The sequence below is a fragment of the Candoia aspera genome, chromosome 12, assembly GCF_035149785.1.
Source record: "Candoia aspera isolate rCanAsp1 chromosome 12, rCanAsp1.hap2, whole genome shotgun sequence".
NCBI classification, from domain to species: Eukaryota; Metazoa; Chordata; class Lepidosauria; order Squamata; family Boidae; genus Candoia; species Candoia aspera.
This window is the reverse complement of record NC_086164.1, coordinates 20,325,473-20,338,506: the sequence shown is the minus strand read 5'-3', so window position 1 is coordinate 20,338,506 and position 13,034 is coordinate 20,325,473. Positions and strand designations below refer to the sequence as shown.

The 13,034-nt window shown below is 45.8% G+C and overlaps 1 protein-coding gene across 1 annotated transcript in view; it reads right to left on the bottom strand.

Annotated features, from left to right (window-relative positions):
- The window catches only part of ATP7A (ATPase copper transporting alpha), a 30,884-nt gene extending 20,434 nt beyond the window's left edge, over positions 1-10,450 (bottom strand). Inside the window, exons 1-6 of the mRNA XM_063313684.1 lie at positions 9,890-10,450; positions 6,473-6,962; positions 4,534-5,277; positions 3,804-4,028; positions 2,066-2,229; positions 198-359 (exon numbers count right to left, since the gene is read on the bottom strand). Coding sequence (XP_063169754.1) covers positions 198-359; positions 2,066-2,229; positions 3,804-4,028; positions 4,534-5,277; positions 6,473-6,962; positions 9,890-10,093 — 1,989 coding nt within the window. The 5' untranslated portion in view covers positions 10,094-10,450. The remainder of the gene's footprint in view (positions 1-197; positions 360-2,065; positions 2,230-3,803; positions 4,029-4,533; positions 5,278-6,472; positions 6,963-9,889) is intronic.
- Positions 10,451-13,034: the final 2,584 nt, after the last annotated feature.

The window sequence follows — 13,034 nt, the reverse complement described above, 5'->3', positions numbered from 1 at the left end:
AAACCATCTCCACATCCATCATCTTCTCTACCTAGTTACAATGGCTTTTATTTATAAAATAAATCTAGTAAATAATAAAATAAAATAAAATAAAATAAAATAAAATAAAATAAAATAAAATAAAATAAAATAAAATAAAATAAAATAAAATATAGCAAGTTTACAAACCACGAAACTGTACTGACAAGAACACCTACCTCTATAATCTGTATAATATCTCGAGGGCCCACTATCTCCGGATCGTACTTGATGTGCGCTTTGTTGGTTGCGAGAGCTACCGAGCTGTACAGGACCCCTTTCGTCTTCATAAGGGTGGATTCTATTTTATGGACACATGAGGCACAAGTCATCCCTCTCACCTGCAGGAAAAAAGTTTTTGTTTGCAGAATATTGTTTACGGAATGATTTTGCCTGCATGATAAACAATGAAGCTGAGAGTGCTATGATAAAAGGCTGGTAGAGGTCCCTGGAAAAAGACTCCAAGATTTATGCTAGTTTATCACTGTTTTTGTTACGATTCTGTAATTGTTCTGCTACTCAAACTGGTAAATCACTTCTTCTACTCCTGCAGAATGGAAATTGGGCAGAGACAGATAAATAGATGTGATTAAGAATTTAAATGCTGCCGTCCACTGAGGAGTAGAACTTCAGGTGGGCTTGGCGAAGTCGGCCGTGTGCTCTGCATTTCAGCATCTACCCATTCCGTCAGTTAGCAGCTGTTCTTCCTAGCGAGCACAGAACCCTACACTGGGAAGTGCATACTTTGCCCTCCCGACCAACAAGAAAAAAAAACTGATGTGGGCACCGAGAAAGAAGCAAATAGATGAGTATGTACAAAGGCACACTTCTGTTTGGGGAAAGGGAAAAAAATCTCCCCCTGGGACTGGTGTGATGAACCCAGTTCTGTATTCCCCTAAATCCAACTTAACTACAGTTTATTCAAAGGGAATCAGCTTCTAGCTCAGAGGCGAAGTCACGACTGGCTTTCCGCGCGCCCCACAGCAGTTTAAAGCAATCCCACCCCCACAGCACCCCAGCAGCGTAAAATTCCACGGGGCCTCCCCCATCTGCCCCCCTTCGTCCTTTCCCTCCTCCTTCTCCAGATGGCACAAACGTTCCGCCCTTGAGCAGTCCATCTTCGCTCATCACACGACGGCCAGCCGAGGAGTGCCAGCCGCTTCCCTTCAGCACCTTCCACTGTCCCCCCATTGCTGCGCCGCCGGCAACCGGCACGGCAGGGAGGAAGCTCCGAATCCAAGTGGGGTGCAGGGCTTCCAACCTGACAACTGGAAACTTGGAAACAGCAACAGAAACATGCCCAACCTTCTTGGTACACATGCAAAAATGGATTATATTACTTTACAGCAACGTGAAAGGATTTTTAACTACAATCCTGAGGGGACATTTCCAATTAAACATGTATAGACAATCAAAGTTCCCCTAGGAGCAAGGAGTGAAGATGGAGTTGCAGGGCTGGTTCTGTCACTTCCACGTGCTCTTACTTTGACATGACAAATGGCATGACTTCCAAGCTTTTAAGAAGCCAGACGATACTATCCTCGCTTAACCACCATTCGTTTAGTGATGGTTCAGACTTACACAGTGCTGAAAAAAACCTGATTTACAACCGGTCCTCACACTTACGACCGTAGCAGCGTCCCTGTGGTCATGTGATCATGACTTGGGCATTTGGCGACCAGTTCGCATTTATGACCGATGCAGCGCCCTATGATCACATGATCCCCATTTTCAACCTTCCCAGCCAGCTTCTGGCAAGCAAAATCAATGGGGAACCACGTGATTCGTTTAATGACCATGTGGTTTGTTTAATGCCAATGGTGATTCACTTAAAGACTGCCACAAAAAAGGTTGTAAAATTGGGTCAGATTCGCTTAGTGACCACTTCACTTAGCAACTGAAATTCTGGTCCCAATTGTAGTTGTTAAGTGAGGACTACCTGTACTGCAGCTACTCAGGTGCTTCCATCCTTTTCATACTGGTATAGAAAAAATTGCTAGATGCATAACCAACTTTGTACAGATAGTCACTGAAATAATCTGCTTACCACAAGCTCCAAGATGCCATCTCCTTCATTGTAATTCTCCAGCACCGTAGCACCGAACCCCAGTTCTCTAATCATTTCTGCTACCGTTGGAGGCTGGACGATGGAAGGGTCATATCTCACTTCCGCCTTCCCAGCCATCAGGGCAACGAGTACAGAGCATATTCCTAAAAACAGGGAGTCACCCTTAGTAACACTTACGGAAAAAATGATCAGGATGCTGTACGCTTGATTGACCTGGGTAAGCATATCACCCACGGCTATTTTCGTTAGCCCAAACTTATTTTGTTAGGACATCTCCCAAATTTCACTATCTGCAACAAGGAGAAAAGCTAAGGGATTCTTTTTAAATGAAATTATTTGTCTCTAAGAAGAACAGAACAATTCTTAGAATTTAAAATGGGTAAGTTCTCTTGAACTTCTCTTTGTCCATACAAAGATGAAATAAATATTAATATTGCATAACATACCACACTACTATACAATTTCTCAGGCTTCCTTTGATTTTTACAGAAATGAACACAATATGTTGTTTGGTCTTTTCAAATGTATTCCCCCATGGTTACAGCTACATTCAGATCACTAATCACTAATCACTAATCATTGTGTCTCATACACTGCAATGAGAATGTCGACAATGCAGCCTGACCCCACACAAATGCATGGGACTAGACCCTGCATGCCAGCAACGCAACACTGCACACTTGAACAGCCCTAAAAATCATGGGAAATTGCAACACCAGCCATCCACGCTTGAATCTTCTTCCAGCCCTTTATTCTGAGAGACCTACTCAAGGTGTCCACCTATTTCAAAGCTACGAGTCTTTGAGGAAAGGAAATTCTCACATCCATGTAGTTTTCTCGGCAGCAATATGGAAACTGATGGTCAATGCTGTTTCCTAGGATTTTTTTTCTTTACTTTTGCATCAAGGGTGACAGCAGGACAGCATTTCCTGACCAACCCTGGATGAACTGGAGAAAGCTAGCTGGGTTAGTGCCAGGATGGGAGACTCCAGGAAATTTCAAAACAAACAAACAAAACAAAACAAAACAAAACAAAAAAACAGAATTTGCCCAAATCATTACTGTTTTGCTGAGAAGACACCAACATGGACATGTCCATCTGGTTACTAGAGGAAAAAAAGCTGGTGGCTTTTAGCAGACCTTAAATATCATGGATTCAATTTTTTCTCTTCTGTCACCAACACACAGCCAGGACTAAAACTGGATGTAATAAAGGCAACCCAAGATCCCAGATACAAGGGCTGCTCGGTTCTCGTCTGTAGGAACAGGAAGACAGACAAGGAAGGGAGGGGGGACACAGCCCAGGTCCAGAGGTGTGGTGCTGCTGCTCCCCAAAACCCTGATTTGTGGGGCTGTTCTTAGAGGGGATTCCTTTAATTCTTCACCAATATGGAATAAGCCCTGGTGCAGTGAAAATTCTGAACTCTCTTTAGAGCATCATGAATCAATGACAACCTTCAGGGGAAAAACGGGAGGCATATGACCCAAGTGAATCAGACAAGAGCCACCACCCAAGGGCCAAATGTTAGGATCTGCCTAGAGACATCAGCGATACTTCCTCTCCTTGCGCCACTTGGGCCTTTGCCTTCATCCCTGGCCAGGAGCACAATCAGAATAGCCACACTTCTGTCTTCACCTGAGGTCTGCCCACAATCAGTAATAAGTCACTGCACCTGGGACAGCAAATGTTAGTCAACTTTATGGAAGTGCTTCTTACCGTCTTCTCTCTTCAGATTCCTCTCAATGTTTGCCACACAGGAAGCACAAGTCATGCCAGTGATCTGGATGTAGCATTTTGATGGTGCCTTCAGACCCGGCCTGTTAGGAGCTGGCAACAGGTTGGAATGATCTTCTGTTTTGGAAAGTTTGCTTTCCTGAGCTCTGGCCAGCCTCTCCTGGGAAGGCTCAGTTATTAGAACCACGGGCTCTGGGCTCGGGGGTACTGGGAGCAGAAAATCATCATCAGAAAATGCTTTTCCAGCCTGTCTTTCCTCCAGGAGCTCAAGGCATCACCCACAGCCCCGCCACAATGATCTCCCACGACACCAACCCAGTTAGGCAGGCTGGGCTGAGCGAGTGCGACTAGACCAAAGCCAGCCAGGGAGGTCCCATGGCACAGCAGGAGTTGAATTGGGGACTCTCTAGTACTAATCCACTAGCTTTTCTGCAACCTCACACTGACTCTTCTCAAGATACTCCCCAAATTCCAAATGTGTCCCCACCAACCCCCAGAGACACACATATCTACCCAGAGCCCCTTGCCACTACCCTGTTGCTCTGCTCTGAAGGCCCCAACTCATCTGCATGCGTGCAACCCCCTTGAACTGGCCCCGTTAAGGAGATCGCCATCTTATCCCACACAATCCCACCCCCCCAGAAATCTTTCTCCTCAAGAAATGACTGCACATGTCTTTTCAAGTCTACACAAAACCAAAAGAGCAACTTACCAGCTATGGATGCATCAAAGCCCATGTCTTCAATGGAGTTTTTTAAGTCACCTGGAGAGGTCAGCGTGGGGTCATACTCTATAGTCCCGTTATGGTCCGGCAGTGAAACGCACACTGACTTCACGCCAGGTTTTTGTGAAATGAGTCCCTCAATTGACTGCACGCATGAATTGCAAGTCATTCCTTCAATATGGATCACGGTCACGAGCATCAGGGGGTGAGGCACGATGCCCTGAATGGCTCTCGGAAAGGAAGGCTTCAGCGGAGATTGGGAGCTGCTCGGATGCTCGGCGTTTTCGTGGGCATCCAAAAGGCAGACCTTGAAAGTCCCTGGAGAGACAGCTTCTATCGCTCTCCTGAGGGCACCGAGGCTGATGAGGCTGGGGTTGTACAGGACGACGGCCGACTTTTCCTGCAAAGACACTGTGATGCTGGTCACCGAAGGAAGAGCCAATATGCTGCTCTGAATGTTGAAGACACATGAATTACAGTGCATGCCATCAACCCGGAAGGTGGTGGTCTTTACGTTCCGCTTGCCTTCCAAACTTTCCTGTGGCGCCCTTTCCGAGCATTTGGCCTGGGTGTTCTTGAGCCGCTCTACATCGATAGCACCAAGTTGGAGCGGTTTAGACATTTTCTTTATGGACGCGGTGAACCCTGCCGCTTCTATTTGCTTCTTTATTTCTTCAGAGGTGATGATATGAGGCTGATACGTGACCATGGCTTCCTGATTATCCAGGGAGACTAGAAGATAAATGGAGAAGGGTTTGCGTGACTCCCTCTTGGTACTCCATAAAATATTTATCCATGAAAAGGCAGGAATCCTGTAGGTTATTTCCCTCCGTAGCTTAACTCCAACTGGCTGAGGAATTCTGGGAGTTGAAGTCCAGACATCTTAAAGTTGCCAGGGCTGAGAAACACTGCTCCAGGCACTCCAAATTCAAATGAGTGTGGCTCAGCTGGTGCAGCCTGTCCCTCTCTCCTGGCCTGCCCTCAGCAGCTCTCAGCACAGCACACCCCACCAGCCGGCCAGCGATTCGACTCTCCCAGCAGTGTTCTGGCCCTTCCTCCGCCCCCTCCCCTGACAGCCATCACTGATACCTGAGGGGCTTGTCCCACACTCCCCCCCAGCCCCTTCTGCCTAGAACGTTCACTCCGTGCCTGGAAAAAAGCCAAACAGCCGTTTCGTTCGGAACACGGTTTAAAATGCCCAATGTGGCTCAGGCACAGACCACCCAAAACCAGCTGCTTATGGCACGGAGGAGTTTGCACAGCGACGGTCCCGAGCGGTCCAGAAGTAGCTGTGAGCAAAATGATCCTGTTCCGAGTGTTCTGCGAGGGCTTTAAAACAGGTAGCTTCCAGAGTACTTGGAACAGGCCATTTTGGGGACAGAGCGTTCCGCACGGCCTCACCAGGGAAGCGTCCTCTTGCTCAGCTAGAAGAGGCTGACGGAACTTGCAGACTGCAGCACTGCTGTGGCCACCTGCAGCAGAAATGAAGCACGGGGCAGAGGTGGAATTCAGCTTTCGGGAGGGAGGGGCATCATCGGGTGCTGCTCCGTCACGCCAGTCTCTGCCTACTAATCCGACTTTTCCTGGTTTTGACAGAACCACCTAGTCCCAGTGACTTACTAGGCTGAGGGGGGGAAAAGTGATTTCAAATCTGTACGTCCCACTTAGGTTCTGTTTCTTGGTTCTGTTTGAGGATACCGAAGGCTGGCTGCTACCTTTTAGAAATGCTGTGCTTTTCTGAGTCACCTACAACACATTCACACTAGGAACTGGAGAGCACCAGGTAGATTTAGACCTCCTCCGTAAACAAAACCATCAGCAGTATTTTGTACCTCTTGGGAGTAACTGCCTATTTGGGTTGTACCGGAGAATTGATGAAAAGGTTTAAAAGAGAGGAAACTCCAAAGGGCTATGCATTTTTAATTACCTTTAATTCGTGTGACACCTTGCAGTTTGCCAATTTTCCCTTCAATGGTGCTAGTACAGGAATGGCAGGTCATCCCCTCTATTTTCATTCTTAGCACCACGTCGTTCGTTTGGCTCAAACTCACATCTTCACAGGTTCCTTGGTTTCTGTCCTGCGTGGCATTATCTGAACTTAATCCTGGGACTATTTGGTTAATCTGCTTGCTATTCAGAATGGAAGAGACAAAGGTTACCACTAGAGTTTGTTTGTCAGAAGAGATTTTCACATCCAGAATGCCTTTGACCTTCAGGAGATCGCTACGGATCTGTTCACATGGCACAGTGGCCTGTGCAGGGATCGTAAGAAACATGGTGTCAGGTGGAACGAACTGCAGGTTGGCGTCTTCAAGAACGGCATCGAACCCCATGTCTTCAATGGCTTCCTGTAGCGATGCTGGATTTTGCTCTCTGGGGTTGTAAACGATGGTGGCCTTCTTAACATCCAGAGAAACCTTGCACAGAAAGAGAGACGGCCACTGAGCCAAGGGGGATTAAGATCTCCTTAAAGTGGCATTAATGTGTCAGGCAGCTTTGGCTTATTACAGTGACACCCTGAGTGGCGATTTCACTCACCTGAGAAGGAAGTGTAAGGCGGTACCTATGAAACCATAAATTAACTTGGATTTATTTGTAAGACAAGACGACCGGCTACAGAGTAAACCACAAGGAAAGCAGCCAGACAATTTCAGAGCCTCTCACACAATAACACAGTATATGTTTCTCACATGAACTTTCTACAGAGCCCGAAGTGTACATTACAATCCACGGACAGTAATGACGGTTAAAGATTAGCCTAATCTCCAACTGTTATGGCCAGAGAGTTAAATAGCTGGTTAATAGGGAACATGATGCTACATTTAATGCCACACTGCCTCGGGGTGGGTGGTGAACAGGGCCACAGGTTGGGATGAGCAGGTTTAGTTGAAGGGTACCAACCCCTCTCCCCAATTTTTAGAAGTATTCTGTGGCATATAACTGGTGGGTATTTAACTAGGAAAATGGGTATTGAAATTCTACATACGTTGAAAAACAAGGAAAGCAAACTGCCAATAGCTAGCTAGCTAGCTAGATATACTGTGTGTGTGTGTGTGTGTTAGGTTTTAATAAATAGGTATAAACACACAACAGGTAAAGAACCAAACACTGTCAGGAGGAAATGGCAATTCAGAAATATAAATACAAAGAGGGAGAGGGAAAACGGCGATCAAGATGCTTTGCAAAGTGTCCAGGCAATGATTGGGTGCTCAGGAAATTGGTTCTTTTAGATTCAGAGACAATAAGCACACCAGTGAGTAAGGACATTTTAAGCTTTATTATTAACTCAAGCAAACAGATAGAAACAGGAACACAATTTAGGCAGATTAAGCGAAACATAAAAAGCGCAACACAAATAAAGTAACATACCAAGCGAGATGATACCCATTCTCCCATTGGCTGTCCAGAGCTCCTCAATAATGACAGTGGAGATGCCCCAGGGCGGCTCCATTTCCAGAGTACTCAGCCCTAAGAGCCAGTTTTGTGCACAGCACCCGGTACCAGGGTCTGTGGCCAAGCTCCCAATTCAAGAGGCAATCCTCAGGTTTTTATCAAAGCCTGGCCCTAAAACCTCGTGACCCAGTTTCCGTGGGACTCGACCTTGACTAGGTAAGTCCCCAGGGTTTGGGCACCTGTTTATGACATAAACCAAGGGCCTGGGAAGCGATGCAGATAAGTTAGTGCTAATGTAAACAATCCAGGGGGGTTTCTTTTCTCCCGTCCCCCCACTTTTAAGTAAAAGTAAAAACAAGCCAGCTAAATAGAGCTGAGAATGAACTCTAAACGTCTATAATTTTCTTAATATGAAGGAGAAATCAAAAAATGCCACTTAACTCTTCGAAATACAATGGTCTTCCGCATTGCCGCTACACAAGACTGCAGGAGAAACTAAAGGAGCTCGCCTAAATAGGCTTGACTTATTATTCTGGAATGTGCGGCAGCTCAGGGAAGGGACTCAGTGGAAAGCTCAGGGTGGGTCCCACCCCAAGTCTCCAAGGGCGAAGGGGACTGGCCCAAGGAGGTGGGTCATCAAGGCCCGGCGCAGCTTCCCTTGGCAGAACCACCGTATCATCATCGCCACGCTTTCGTTCCGTTAATCCGTACCGAAACTCAGCGTGGCAGCCTGAGCCTCAAGCAAAGAGCAATGGCTCTCAACCCGTCGTCTGGAGACCACAGGCGCACCAGGAAGGTGCTGCAGGCAGTCCTTGGTCTGGACCCCAAAACCAAAATGATTTTAAAAGGGCCTCAATCTCCTGCCAAAGCTCAGAACACGCTGGCACTCTCACATCTAGCGGGATTTGGTGAGATCGCAACATTGCAGCTATTTTTAAAAATGAAATGAACATTATTTTCAGGGAATCACCTGCACCACAACACACTTGCAAGCCCTGGGGGAAGTTCCATGGGGGAAGGGCGGCGGGAGGCAGGCTCCCCCAACCTAAGGTTAGACTCCGATGGCTGGATTGTTGGGCTAGAAATGCCAGCACAGCAAAACATTCCATTTAGCACCCCACAGTTCCTTTCACACGAGTGGTTTTTCCACCCAAGCCTGAAGTAGGCGCAGGACAGAGATCACAACCCACACGCCACTCTTGTTTCAGCTTATGGGGCAGTACAGAACGCCTCTCCCTTTCCCGGGTGCAATGCCTGGCTGTGGTTAAAGCAACTCTGCTGTTGCTGAGGGCTTCTTCTGGGAGGACAAGCACCTGCACTCAGCTTAGCCTCTTTGCTTCTGTGGAATACGCAGCACAGGGAAGTAGGAACACGGGCCCCGATCCTTTGGCAACCAAGGCAAGAAAGGTCAAGACTCTGCTAACCAAGATACGATGGAAGATTACGAATAACAAGTGGGAAGAACTTCTTTTCTGAATGTTTAGCCCTCACAGCTGTGCTAACCTCAGAAACTTTCTCATGCACTGGGAACAAATGTCTAAAATCTGATTTGTTTCTCAGCAGACTCTCAACTTCTCCTCCTGCTTCAATTTCTAGAAGGGCAAATGGACATTACTGGAAAGCCCATTGAATTAACTGCAATTCTTTCATTTTCTGCAGGCAAAACACAACCCGGAGGCCCCTATGTAATCTAATTACACAAATGTAATCTCTTTAAATATTGTAGTTCCTTTCTTCTGCCTTTGGCTACAGTGTCATGGATTGATTTACCGCCAATTACATGGAAGATAACCAAATTCAGGCTCTCTGGACTGAACCAAGCACCGTCCTCCCCCCGCCCCCAGTTTAAGAACACCGAATCCAAAGTGGAAACTTGTCAAGGTTATTCTGCTAAGCTGCATTCGGCATCCCATCTAGCCTCTGATCTGGCAATAAAAGACAAATTACTTACTTTAATGTCATGAACTCCATCTAGTTTCCCAATATGCTGCTCAATAGTCTGTACGCAAGAACTGCAGGTCATTCCCTCCACGTGAACCACAATTGATCTGGCCCCTGATGATGGATCCATTCTGTTTATACTTTTGCATTCCTGAAAATTAGAAAGGAAAAAATAATGGCACAAATAAGCAGAAACACAAACCAGGCACCCCATGTACACTGAAGTGACAGAAGACCCACAAGAACATCTCCAGGAAGAACGGTTACCAGATATCAATTCGTTGCCTGACTTGATTCCCGGGGTTATTGGAGAATGAAAGAAAAGGGGGCGCACGTTGCCTGGAGTGCTTGGAGGGGAGAGAGGCAGAAGAGAAATGGAATGAATGAATAAATAAGCAAAACAAGGGGTGTGGCTAGGGGGTGGAGGCCACGCCACGGATTTCCAAAGGCAAGTTATTATAAATGCTAATGAGAAGCAACCTGGGTTGCTTAAAAGGAGCAGCAGGAACAGATGCAAGCTTGACAAGTTTATTCCCACTGGTATGTGGAAAACTCTTAGAAGACTGACCCGAATAACAAATGTGGAATAGGCAATTACTCTGTATGACTAAGCCCTTGTTTACATCACTTCCCAAAGTGACAGTACTAGATCGCCCAGAATGTGTGAAGATTTTTATCCACCTTTCGCTCAGTACAACTTCCCTGTAGACCGCAGAACTGAACGCAGAACACAGCGCAGAACCCACTCCAAGCCTATTCATCGGCCAATGAATTAAGGGTACTAGACAGCGTGTGCTTAAGGTGCACACCAGTCTGTGCGTGTTTGGGTACAGTTCACTGCGAACTACCTTAGAAATCAACGCATTAGAAGACACAATCTGGATTGCATAAAATCACATCTATGACTAAATGTGGATCTGATGTTAAGGTGTGCTTTCAATACCTGTCCACTAGAAAGCACAGAAAGAGACTCCGATTTTCTTCTTGCTATCAGAAAAAGTAGGTAGAGCATCAAGAACTGTTCTCTTCAGAGCCCCAAATATGGGCCTGATCCAGTAAACGAAAGGCTGAGTAGGACCTTGATATTTAACAGTACAGAGAACGTTATAAAATTACTGTAGTCCATTTTCCTACTAATTTATGCTTGGTTTCTAAAATTAACTTGAAGAATAGTGCTGTACCCCAAACCCTCTCACATGGTTCAGAAGAAAACAGAAATGATAGCAGAAAAAATGTTATTCCTATTCTGGATTAGCCATCTCGAGGAACACAAAAAATTATTTGTGTCTTTCAGGGTTAACTTTTCTCAGATAACCACAAATATCCCTAAGTCAAGGTTTCTTAAGAGTTTCCCCTTCACCTGCTGTTTATAGTTTGCTGATGATGAAAACATCTGTTGTCGCACAACAATGGCACTTAAAATTTTAAAACCCATTTTAAAAGCAGTAACAGATTTAGAATTGTAGGTGGCAATTAAGTAGCAGGTGCAAACGAAGCTTTAACAAAAAACAGTTTTCATATAAACAAACCTAATTGGGAAAAAAAAGTCAAGCTACAATGCATTGGGGCTGGGCTTTGTTTGGGCGTGTTACATTCAAAGCAATGTGAGGTGCAGGGCTAAGATGTTGGACTGGCACTGATCAGGTCCCCCTTCGGGCCAGTCGCTTTCTTTCAGCCCAGCCAACCCCACAGGATTGTTGTTATGAGGAAAAGAAGCAGAGGGAATGCTACACAGGGAACTGCCTAGAGTCCCTCCGGTGGGAGGAGATGGGCGGTAACAAATTTGATAAATAAGTAAATAAACATGTTATCTTGCGCTCTGAAATGAAAGGTGGATATAAATCTAATACAGGTAGTCCTCACTTAATGATGGTAAATGGGGCAGGAATTTCTGTCACTAAGTGATGTGGTTGTAAAGTGCAATGTCATGTGACCGCGCCACTTAGCAACAGCAGTTCTGGCAGTCCTCACTGCTGCTGTTAAGTGAGGACCACACTGATCATTAAGTGAGGACCTCATGTGATTGTGACTTGCAACTTCCTGCGCTTCCCCATTGACTTTGCTTGTGGGAAGCTGGCAGGGAAGGTCGCAAATTGTGATTACGTGACCATGAGATGCTGTGACAGCTGGAAATCTGGGCTGGTTGTCGAGGGCCCAGATCACGATTACATGACCACAGGGGCATTGTAATGGGCAGAACTTTGAGGATCAGTCATAACTACAACTCATTCAGTGCCATTGCAAGTTTGGCTGCTGAACAAGTGGTCATTAAACGAGAACCACCTGTAAATAAACTACTTTCATGAGATGGTTACAACAAACATAATTTGGATAGGTCCTATCACCTATCTGAAATGGGAAATGGAGGTTGCATGTTTTCTCCAACTGACAATACAGCACAAGATCTTCTTTCTTTGGCTCCATTCAAGAGAAATCTCCAGAGCACTGTTTCTCAATCTTGGCAACTTTAAGGTGTGTAAGATTTCTGGGAATTCCCCAAATTCCCCATCCTACTTGCCTTAAGAAGTGTGGACTCTGACTCCCAGAATTCTCCAGCCAGAGTTCTGAGAGTTGAAGTCCACACACCCTGAAGTTCCCAAGGCTGAGAAACGCTGCTCTAGACAAGTTTACACCCGGCTAGCTGACCACAAGAACAAAGGCAGGCTTGGGGCAAAATTGTAGGAATTGGTTCAAGTATGTCCATGAATTGAGGAATGTTAAATACAATGTAATTATACATTATTCACCGTGCACATATTTCAGGACACTCTGGAGGAAAGAGATTACAACTTTCCCAACAGAGCCAAACCCTAACCAAGCCCTTATTTAATGAACGACTTCCTTCCCAATAAATAAATAAATAAAATAAAATAAAGGTGTCAGCAGCACGGGTGAGTGCTTGAAATAACATAACATGGGGAGTAAATCAGAATTTCTTCCATTCAGACCTGCACAAATGATACCCCATCGAAGACCCCCGTGACTTACTTCCTGTTTTGCTATCAGCCTGGAATCAGTTCAGCTTAGTGGATAACAAGTTGTATAGACCTCATCTAGATAACAAAGGGGCTAAACGGCATAGTGCAATAACCCATACACCACAAAAATCAACAAAAATCAACAGCTGTCCCAGTTCCACCCCACCTCCAAAAATT